The sequence below is a fragment of the Oncorhynchus mykiss genome, chromosome 22, assembly GCF_057628025.1.
Source record: "Oncorhynchus mykiss isolate SJ-2025 chromosome 22, ASM5762802v1, whole genome shotgun sequence".
In the NCBI taxonomy this organism is placed as follows: Eukaryota; Metazoa; Chordata; class Actinopteri; order Salmoniformes; family Salmonidae; genus Oncorhynchus; species Oncorhynchus mykiss.
The window spans coordinates 36,184,889-36,196,534 of record NC_143043.1 but is presented as its reverse complement, the minus strand read 5'-3'; the positions used below and the strand labels follow the sequence as shown (position 1 = coordinate 36,196,534).

At 41.7% G+C, this 11,646-nt stretch overlaps 1 protein-coding gene across 2 annotated transcripts in view; it reads right to left on the bottom strand.

Moving 5' to 3' along the window:
- Positions 1–2,875: 2,875 nt before the first annotated feature.
- LOC110501739 (integral membrane protein 2B) overlaps positions 2,876–11,646 on the bottom strand; it is a 30,233-nt gene continuing 21,462 nt past the window's right edge. The window contains exons 1-6 of one of the 2 annotated variants that reach the window (XM_090215918.1): positions 5,593–5,866; positions 5,313–5,444; positions 4,865–5,077; positions 4,596–4,706; positions 4,246–4,396; positions 2,876–3,829 (exon numbers count right to left, since the gene is read on the bottom strand). In XM_090215918.1, coding sequence (XP_090072044.1) covers positions 3,741–3,829; positions 4,246–4,396; positions 4,596–4,706; positions 4,865–5,077; positions 5,313–5,390 — 642 coding nt within the window. In that variant the 5' untranslated portion in view covers positions 5,391–5,444; positions 5,593–5,866 and the 3' untranslated portion in view covers positions 2,876–3,740. Of the gene's footprint in view, positions 3,830–4,245; positions 4,397–4,595; positions 4,707–4,864; positions 5,078–5,312; positions 5,445–5,592; positions 5,867–11,646 lie in introns of those variants that run through there. The other variant, XM_021579492.3, reaches the window with a different exon arrangement.

The following is an 11,646-nucleotide window of genomic DNA, read 5'->3' as shown; positions in this document are numbered from 1 at the left end:
ACAGGGCTTATAGTTATGGTACACGTCAATTGATAGCTATCAGAGATGAGACATACTGCTATGGGAGCAAACGTAAGCAAATGCAACCATACAAAATACGCAGCATACAGTGAAGAGGATCCAATGACAACAGAGGCGAAGCCAGCATGACTACATTCAAACAAGTGGCAAATGTGTTCACATGAATAGGGCTGACATAGGGACAGGAATGGATGAGGTTGCCAAATGTAAAAGAATGAACATGTGTATTAAAAGGAAAGCATCTATACTCCTACAGTGCATTCGGAAAGTATTAAGTCATCTTGACTTTTTCAACATTGTTATGTTACAGCCTTATTCTAAAATGGATTAAAATGTTGTTTTTTTCTCCTCATCAATCTACACACAATACCCCATAACAACAAAGCAAAAACAGGTTTTTAGAAATGTTTGCAAATTTATACAAAAATATTGAAACTGAAATAACACATTTACATAAGTATTCAGACCCTTTACTGAATACTTTGTTGAAGCTCCTTTGGCAGGGATTACAGCATCCACACCTGTATTTGGGGAGTTTCTCCCATTCTTCTCTGCAGATCCTCTCAAGCTCTGTCAGGTTGGATGGGGAGCATCGCTACACAGCTATTTTCAGGGCTCTCCAGAGATGTTTGATCGGGTTCAAGTCTGGCCTCTGGCTGGGCCACTCAAGGACATTCAGAAGTTTGTCCCGAAGCCACTCCTGCGTTGTCTTGGCTGGGATGGTGCCAGGTTTCCTCCAGACGTGACGCTTGGCATTCAGGCCAAAGAGTTCAATCTTGGTTTCATCAGACCAGAGAATGTTGTTTCTTATGGTCTGAGAGTCCTTTAGGTGCCTATTGGCAAACTCCAAGCGGGCTGTTACATGCATTTTATTGAGTGGCTTCCGTCTGGCCACTCTACCATAGAGGCCTGATTGGTGGAGTGCTGCAGAGATGGTTGTCCTTCTGGAAGGTTCTCCCATCGCCACAGAGGAACTCTGGAGCTCTGTCAGAGTGACCATCGGGTTCTTGGTCAACCTTTCTGACCAAGGGCCTTCTCCCCCGATCGCTCGGTTTGGTCGGGAGGCCAGCTCTAGGAAGTCTTGGTGGTTCCAAACTTCTTCCACTCAAGAATGATGGAGGCCAATGTGTTTTTGGGGACCTTCAATGCTGCATAATTGTTTTGGTACCCTTCCTACAATCCTGTCTCGGAGCTCTACGGACAATTCCTTCGACCTCCTGGCTTGGTTTTTGCTCTGACATGCACTGCCAACTGTGGGACCTTATATAGACAGGTGTGTGCTTTCCAAATGATGTCCAATAAATGTAATTTACCACAGGTGAACTCCAATTAAGTTGTAGAAATATCAAGGAGGATCAATGGAAACAGAATGCACCTGAGCTCAATTTCGAGTCTCAGACAGTGGTGGAAAAAGAATCCAATTGTCATAAAAGTGAAGATACCTTAATAGAAAATGACAAGTGGAAGTCATCCAGTAAAATTCTACTAAAGTCAAAGTATTTGGTTTAAAATATACATACAGTGGGGCAAAAAAGTATTTAGTCAGCCACCAATTGTACAAGTTCTCCCACTTAAAAAGATTAGAGAGGCCTGTAATTTTCATCATAGGTACACTTCAACTATGACAGACCAAATGAGCCCAGCAACAGCCCCAAAACATCACTGCTCTAGAGGAGATCTGCATGGAGGAATGGGCCAAAATACCAGCAACAGTGTGTGAAAACCTTGTGAAGACTTACAGAAAACTTTTGACCTTTGTTATATACCCTTTGTTGGCAATGACAAAGTATTGAGATAAACTTTTGTTATTGACCAAATACTTATTTTCCACCATAATTTGCAAATAAATTCTTTAAAATTCCTACAATGTGATTTTCTGGAGTTTTTTGTCTGTCTGTCATAGTTGAAGTGTACCTATGATGAAAATTACAGGCCTCTCTCATCTTTTTAAGTGGGAGAACTTGCACAATTGGTGGCTGACTATATACTTTTTTCCCCCACTGTACACCAATCGGGGGGTGGGGGGTGGGGGGGTGTGCAAGTTACTGCATCTCAGTGCTAGGGGCATCACTAGTGGTGTGGGGGCTGTGCTTTGGCAAAGTGGGTGGGGTTATAGCCTTCCTGTTTGGCCCTGTCCAGGGGTGTCCTCGGATGGGGCCACAGTGTCTCCTGACCCCTCCTGTCTCAGCCTCCAGTAGTCAGTTTGTTTGGACCTGAGCCCTAGGACCATGCCTCAGGACTACCTGACATGATGACTCCTTGCTGTCCCCAGTCCACCTGGCCGTGCTGCTGCTCCAGTTTCAACTGTTCTGCCTTATTATTATTGGACCATGCTGGTCATTTATGAACATTTGAACATCTTGGCCATGTTCTGTTATAATCTCCACCCGGCACAGCCAGAAGAGGACTGGCCACCCCACATAGCCTGGTTCCTCTCTAGGTTTCTTCCTAGGTTTTGGCCTTTCTAGGGAGTTTTTTCTAGCCACTGTGTTTCAACACCTGCATTGCTTGCTGTTTGGGGTTTTAGGCTGGGTTTCTGTACAGCACTTTGAGATATCAGCTGATGTACAAAGGGCTATATAAATACATTTGATCACTACAGACCCTGGTTCGACTCCAGGCTGTATCACAACCGGCCGTGATTGGGAGTCCCATAGGACGGCGCACAATTGGCTCAGCGTCGTCCGGGTTAGGGTTTGGCCAGGGTAGGCCGTCCTTGTAAATAAGAATTTGTGCTTAACTGACTTGCCTAGTTAAATAAATAATAATAAAAACTCCATGTATGACCAGCATCTATGTGTAGTCTGTCAGAGTAAAATGTGGCATTAAGGAACACACTGGCCACACTAAAATATCCGTATTACTGGTTTAAGATTTATTGTGGTGTTGGTCATATCTTTACAGAGGTTATATACAAATTAGTACGAGTGATAAAAAAAAAAAAAAAGTACATTTGGAGGAAGAAACATTCACTTAAAACAATTGTGAAAAAAAGATAGCGTGTATGTTTTACTTTGCTGTATAAGAATGAACGCATTCCTGATTAGAATTCTTTAGATAATTGTCTTGGTTTTGACTTATTCTTAAAGCTAGATGAAAGAAAAACATGTATCCACACTGTTATCTTATGTTTTACAGTTAAGAAATCATATTTGCAGTATATTAATAGTTACAGCAGACAATTAAAATATAAAACCTAGAAAACTCCTTGGAATAGTCCCTTCTAAAACCAGGTTCAGTGGTACAAAAGTATCAATTTGCCATGCCTTTGAACATTTTCATTTCTGTACTAAAAAATACAATTAGATTCTGTTTCATTAAGTCTATACCATACATGTTCTGCATCAATTCAACCCTTAATCACAGTTTTGGATTATTCAAGTAATCTAAACATTTGACAAGCTAGCAGTCCCGCCCTCGAAAAGATCCTCCCTAAAATAGAACCCTACGGTCTTTTGTTGAAGAATTGCATCCGTGCATAATAATAAAAATATACACGCAACTGTTACCCTTTTTTTTACATGTTTTAAGCAGAGACAAATTGCCCCATTTCACATTACAATTCTCACGCACACAAAACTACCTGAAGTAAAAGAACAAATGGAAACATTTAAAACAGAAAAAACTACAATTACAAATCTCCATCTGTGCTCGCAGTAAAATGAAGCAAGGTTGTATAGAGACGATGCACCACTTTCCCCACGGCCACAACGACATCACTAGGGCTCACAGATCAAGGTCTCCACCACAAACTTGTTCTCAAAGTGACGGATCTTGTGGCAGTTGAGAGCTTCGCGCTTCTGCATACCTGTAATGTGGGGGATAAAAACCCTTATGAGCCGCCACAATATGGTGGATGGTTGTTCATACAGGCTCATACAAGACTTGGGAAAACATCATTTTGGAATGGTATGAATCAGATATGTCGCAATGCCCATGTGGTAGTTTTGTAAGACGTGTGTGTGCGCTTGTGCGAATGCATGCACATTTGTGTGAGAGGTGTGTTAGGTATGTGAGGTCTAACTGTGTGCTTAGAGACCAGTCAGTCAATATCTCATGCAAAAGATGGCTGAATGTAGAAGCCATTTTCTTTTGGGCATGTTAGCATAATTCTTCACTTGTCCAAACAACTATGTAGCGCGTGTGTGCGTGATCTGTGATGTATATGCATGCGTGTTGTATATGTGCGTGTGTGTGTATTTATACGGGTCTGTGTGTACTGACCCAGAATCCTGTCCCTGCGCTCCAGCTTGTACGTGTCTTTGCCCTGGCAGAGGTTGTTAATGAAGTATCCCAGTTGTTCCACATCCTCCAGGCGCTCAGTCACCACCATCTCCTCATGGACCAGGTAGGACTGGGGCAGGTAGGTACCAGCCTGGGGGAGAAAGAGGGGTACAACATTGAATAACATATCCTACCAGTATGAGCTAAAGCTACTGGGTGGTTAATTTCAAAACATTTATTAAAACCACCGAAACGGTCTTATTTCATTGAAAAAAATTGTATAGTGGGTAAAAAAAAATAAAGTTTTCCAATCATTATTGTAACATAATACATAAAGCAGTTCCTGTTACCTTGATGTTGACCAACAGCTCCAGGAAGTCCTTGGGAGGCATGACGATGGAGGTGTTGAGGGGGATGACGTAGCATTTGTTCAGGAACAGGTCCAGGTAGGCAGTCAGTCTCTGTGGAAGGGATCCAACAGAACAAACTCAGTCAGACAACAACCTCATGGAACTCCACTGAATACAGAAAATCCATGATCTGTGGATGGTTATCTCCACAGAAACATCACAGGGGTTAGCAATAAACAGCAGGGTTGAAGTCGATTCAATTTTCTTACCCTTTGGAAGTCGTGGACGATGTCAGCAGGGTCACTGTCGTCGAACTCAGGCACAGGTACGTTGATGAGAGCCACCTCCTGGTCCTCCAGTACGCGGATGTTCTCCTGGATCATCTTGAATCTGGAGGGCATGTCCACCTCCACATCCTCCTCCTCCAGGATCATCATGTCTTCTTCACGGTACTTCACACCGCACACAAAGACCTGGCCCTCCTGGTAGACGGGAGAACACACAGCACTTGTTGGAAAACATTTATATTTATACATTTTACTGCATGGAGCTCTACCCTTCCAGCATCATGTATCTTGTCAATTACACATTTGAACTTTAATGTTGTATTCAAAAACAATAAGTTCTTAAAAGTGTCAATTAGATTAGAATCAAGCCAGCTACAGTGTATTCAGTAAGCCATAGATCACCACTGGGGTCTAAATAATCCAGTCTCACCTCCAGGATGTAGTACCTGTACAGGTAGGCCCCTCCCACCACCACGCCAGACAGCATGAGGGCCAGGCCCAGGCACATGCACCAGCACCAGGCCTTGGACTGCTGACGCACCGGTAGAGCCACCTCTGGATCCTGGAGAAACAGAGAGAAGAGGAAGGATGTGAGAAAGACATTGTTTTGAAATTTGACAAATAATGCATTTTAATTCTTCATTGTCAAGTGCACAGTTCACCAGATGTTCCCAAGTCTTTCAATCCTCATCTTTCTCTTTACTCCTCACCTCATTCACTTGAAACACTTCTCACCATCTCTACACTCCTTTCCCGGCTCTTTCTCTCCAATCACCATGCATTTCTCTAACTTTCCTTGTCCCTCTCACCCCCACTTGCTCCAGGCAGCGTAGGAGGGATGGGCACAGGCAGCCAAACTAGTTATGAGAGTTTTGGCAACACTCCGGTTTCAAAACAACAAAAAGAGGTAGGGCTCAACGTTGATTAAGGGAGCAGCACATTGGGAGATGGGGGGGGGCCTGAGTCCAAACAAAGGCTGTGTTTGAGTAAGGGATGAAGAGGGCTCCAGAATCCACCCGAGGCACAGAACAGGGTGAGTCATCATTATGCAAATCAGAGAAACAAATAAGCACCATGAGAGAGAGAGAGAGAGAGAGCAGAAGGAGAACATAGAAAGAAAAGAGGGTGGGGAGTAGACCATTTATCTTCCTAATAGCTTGACGTCATATGGTTAGTCAATTTGTAATATCACAGCCTGCTTGATCCTTGGACCTTGGAGTAATAAAGATGGTCTTATGATCCTTTTGAATTAATAAATTCAGTCTCAAGTTCATTCCTTTGATTGTTATTAGGGTCAAATATCTACAGGGCTCTACAGTGTAGTGTTGTCATGATACCAGAATTGTGACTTCGATACCAATACCAGGTTAAGTATCACGATACTCAATAGCAAAACAATACAACTACAAAAAAAGTCACAGAATGGCATATAATCCAGACAGAAACTCAGGTACTGCGCTGTTCAATAGTTGGGAATCAAATCACATTTATTTATATAGCCCTTCGTACATTAGCTGATATCTCAAAGTGCTGTACAGAAACCCAGCCTAAAACCCCAAACAGCAAGCAATGCAGGTGTTGAAGCACGTTGGCTAGGAAAAACTATTTTGGCTAGCACGTTGGCTAGGAATGTTTTGAGTTCAATATCACAACATTAGACATTTTTTACATCAACATTTTCCAGACATCCATGTATGCATTGATGAAAAAAAACAACACAATCAATTTGATATTTGTTTTTACCAATCTAACTACAGAACGGTAATCATTTATTCAAATGGTAAATCTATATTGACAAACCGGGTAAATAAAGAACTAGCCTAGGACTATTTACAATACAGTTCAATAGGAATGTGTGCACAGTGAGTTATTGATCATGTCTTTGGCTGATTTTACAGGTCTACAGATGTGAATCAGTTTCCATTCGGGACTTATTTTATTGTACTGATCAACAAAATTTGCATAGAAGTAGCTAATTTGATCAAAGCAATTTAAAAAAAAATGTATTTGTTTAATCATAATACAAAATGATCAACAAAACAGGTATAAACAAGAAAATACTAAAGACATACAACAAAAACACACCCACTCAGCAAAAAAAGAAACGTCCCTTTTTCAGGACACTGTCTTTCAAAGATAATTCATAAAAATCCAAATAACTTCACAGATCTTCATTGTAAAGGGTTTAAACACTGTTTCCCATGCTTGTTCAATGAACCATAAACAATTAATGAACATGCACCTGTGGAACAGACACTAACAGCTAACAGCAATTAAGGTCACAGTTATGAAAACTTAGGACACTAAAAGAGGCCTTTCTATTGACTCTGAAAAACACCAAAAGAAAGATGCCCAGGGTCCCTGCTCATCTGCGTGAACGTGCCTTAGGCATGCTGCAAGGAGGCATGAGAACTGCAGACGTGGCCAGGGCAATACATTTCAATGTCCGTATGTACGGACAGCTGATCGTCCTCGCAGTGGCAGACCACGTGTAACACCTGCACGGGACACGCACACAGGATGGCAACAACAACTGCCCGAGTTACACCAGGAACGCACAATCCTGCCATCAGTACTCAGACTGTCCGCAATAGGCTGCGAGAGACTGGACTGAGGGCTTGTAGGCCTGTTGTAAGGCAGGTCCTCACCAGACATCACCGGCAACAACGTCGCCTATGGGCCCACCGTTGCTGGACCAGACAGGACTGGCAAAACGTACTCTTCACTGACGAGTCACGGTTTTGTCTCACCAGCGGTGAGGGTCAGATTTGCATTTATCGTTGAAGGAATAAGCGTTACACCGAGGCCTGTACTCTGGAGCAGGATCGATGTGGAGGGTCCTTCATGGTCTGGGGCAGTGTGTCACAGCATCATCGGACTGAACTTGTTGTCATTGCAGGCAATCTCAACACTGTGCGTTACAGGGAAGACATCCTCCTCCCTCATGTGGTACCCTTCCTGCAGGCTCATCCTGGCATGACCCTCCAACATGACAATGCCACCAGCCATGCTGTTTGTTCTGTGCGTTATTTCCTGCAAGACAGGAATGTCAGTGTTCTGCCCTGGCCAGCAAAGAGCCCGGATCTCAATCCCATTGAGCACATCTGGGACCTGTTGGATCGGAGGGTGAGGGCTAGGGCCATTCCCCCCAGAAATGTCCGGGAACTTGCAGGTGCCTTGTTGGAAGAGTGGGTAGAATCTCACAGCAAGAACTGGCAAATCTGGTGCAGTCCATGAGGAAGAGATGCTCTGCAGTACTTAATGCAGCTGGTGGCCATACCAGATACTGACTGTTACTTTTGATTTTGACCCCCCCTTTATTCAGAGATATATTTAATAATATATGTTAATCACATGTCTGTGGAACTTGTTCAGTTTGTGTCTCAGTTGTTGAGTCTTATGTTCATACAAATATTTACACGTTAAGTTTGCTGAAAATAAACGTAGTTGACAGTGAGAGAGGACGTTTCTTTTTTTGCTGAGTTCACACCAAAAAGTTGGGGTCACTTAGAAATGTCCTTGTTTTTGAAAGAAAAAATTACATCAATTTGATCAGAAATACAGTGTAAACATTGTTAATTTTGTTAATGACAATGTAGCTGGAAACGGACGATTTTTAAAGGAATATCTACATAGGCCCATTATCAGCAACCATCCCTCCTGTGTTACAATGGCACATTGTGCTGATTTAAAGAAGCAATAAAAAAAGACTAGTTGAGTATCTGGAGCAACATCATGTGTGGGTTCGATTACAGGCTCAAAATGGCCAGAAACAAAGGACTTTCTTATGAAACTGAGAAATGAAGGCTATTCCATGCAAGAAATTGCCAAGAAACTGAAGATCTCATACAACACTGCGTACTACTCCATTCACAGAAGAGCGCAAACTGGCCCTAACCAGAATAGAACGAGTGGGAGGCCACGGTGCACAACTGAGCAAGAGGACAAGTGTTTAGTTTGAGAAACAGACGCCTCATAAGTTCTCAACTGGCAGCTTCATTAAATAGTACCCGCAAAACACCAGTCTCAACGTCAACAGTGAAGAGGCAACTCCGGGATGCTAGCCTTCTAGGCAGAGTTGCAAAGAAAAAGCAATATCTCAGACTGGCCAATGAAAAGAAAAGATTAAGATGGGCAAAAGAACACAGACACTGGACTGAGGAACTTTGCTAAGGCGGCCAGCGTCCCGGAGTTGCCTCTTCACTGTTGACGTTGATAATGTCTTAACAAGATTATTCAATTCAATCAAAAATAGTAATTTTGGTATAGAACTCTGGAATTTTTGTTTGTGTATAAATTATTTGGTAACAAGAATCATTGCAAAAATAACATATCCTTCACGTCAAAAACATTGGTAGTGTTCAAAAAAGGGAAATAAGTATTCTGAGAGGTTTTCCCAAAAATCTAGTGAGTCAGATCACCTTTTTTCGCAGAAAAATGCAGATATCATCAAGTCACAAATTTGGAGAACAAAGAATTACAGAATCTGTAGAATCTTAAAGTGCACTTCCTTAAATTTGTTTGGTATACAATATTCGTAAGGCATCAACCAAGCTTTTTTGCAGACAATGTCAGGTATAAGCATGTTCCAGAAAGATTTTCCTCTAGGCGTAAGTTGGATCCGTGAATGGAACATTTTTCTTATGCATTTATTACAACAAGATTTTTCAAGTAAGCCCATTCCTTCCAAACTGAGTTCTGGATAAGCTCTGTGATCATCACCAAAGCTAAGATGAGTTTTCATTAGTGTAGTTAGACCACTGGGAATGGATTTGATCACAGAAATAAACTCTGAAAGGTATTGGAAACTCATCAATGTTATAAATTGTTCATATGCACGAATATTACCCGCTGTCAAAAACATCAAGAACAAAGTCAATATTCCTCTCATGCCAGCTAGGGTAGAACAAGTACTTATTCCTTACAGTTAAGTCTGAAATATTCCACAATATTGCGTAGGAAACATACTTCCCAGGACATTAAAGCTTGTTGGTGAAACCTAGTCAATTTAGCAGGTAATCATTCAGGAATATAATTACATTTCAGTAAATATTGAAGACCTCCCAACTAAAACACCAAATTGATTCTGTATTGACCAAACATATTTTCAACCAATTGATCTTGAAAGTGATATTCATGTCAACAAAATCAACACTTCCAGACCTCCAGCTCTTATTTGAGAGGACTGACTTTTTTAGTTTCTGACTACATTTTGTTGACCTCTTTACAGATAGAGGAATTTACAAATAAAGATAATGGAGGGGTACACAAAGCGAGACAGTCCCTCTGCCTTGGGCAGAAGCACTCTCCCAAGTATAGAAAGATCCCTTTGTAGCCACTTATTAAATATATTCTTGTTTATTAATTTTAGGAAAGAAATTCATGTTGTCTGACTAAGTGTTTTTTTGACAATTTTTTTCCTAAATATTTAACACAGTCCTTTGCTTATTTGATCAAAGTGTGCGCCGTCTCTAACCAGTAATGATGTCATTCACGAGGCATGTGGGGAGGGGTCCAGCTTTTGACAAAACGTCAGATTTGACTTTTTGTAGCAGGTTAGAACTCACACAGCAGGTCAGGAGAATTAGGTTAAGGGTCAGCATTTTTTAATGCAAAAAATAAATAAAAAGTAGAATTTTTAAACGTTTTATGTTAATTTGACAAAAGCTGGATCCCTTCTGGCCATGACCGGGCCACCCGGAGTCAGATCGCTGAGACAATAGGTCTCTTTCATGTCTGTCCAAAAGATTAAGTAAATTAATAAAGTTTGTGGCAATCAGTATATTTTGCATTATGGTATCAAACAAAGTACCAAGGTTGAATTGATGATAGCCTAAGCTGTAAGCTAGCAACAAACGTTAGCCTACCAGTAACTTTTTGCCTTGTAAAAAGTGTTCTAGCATGTATGGACATTGTTCATTACTGTTCGCAAAACAGTTTCAAAATGACATGTCGCATTATTCAAGTGTGTTACCGTCGGTGCAGCATGAGTGGGGAGCTAACATGATGCAGCCCAGACTCCCAGTGCAGACTAAGTGGAGCAGGCAGAGGGGCGGCAGTGGTTAGAGCGTTGGACTAGTAACCGGAAGGTTGTGAGTTCAAACCCCCGAGCTGACAAGGTACAAATCTGTCGTTCTGCCCCTGAACAGGCAGTTAACCCACTGTTCCCAGGCCATCATTGAAAATAAGAATTTGTTCTTAACTGACTTGCCTGGTTAAATAAAGGTTAAATAAAAAGAGGGCTTTCATGCTATAAGGGGGACATGGGCAACACTTAGTTAATCTGTGAGACACATTTGACAGAAGCAGCAAAAAGTTTTTTTTTCAAAACTTGTATGGAAACGTTTTCATGTTCTAGTATTGAAAAAGTACTGAAGTTTCAGCATACCGTGCAACACTACTGTCGTCTGACCATTTTTCTCTCATATGTGCCTAAATATTTTGCTGTTTGACCTGGAATTTTTATTTTAGGAGCACCAGTTCGCCTTGATTTTTTTTTTAGGATTCTAGCTTTAAATACCAAAAATATTTTCACATGTGCTCCTTGTAAAAAAGGTCAGCGTAGAGCCCTTATCTAAAAAGGGAGGACTGGCACCCACCTAAAGGCACTGCTGGCTATAAAGAACAGCAGAGTGCTCGGATCCACAGCCATAAACGTTGAGCTGATTGAGGTTGACAGAGGGAGTGAGTCAGGTGGACACGCAAACACAGGTGTTTATCAACCAGCGAACATGGGAATACACAGACTTAATGGACTCTGACCA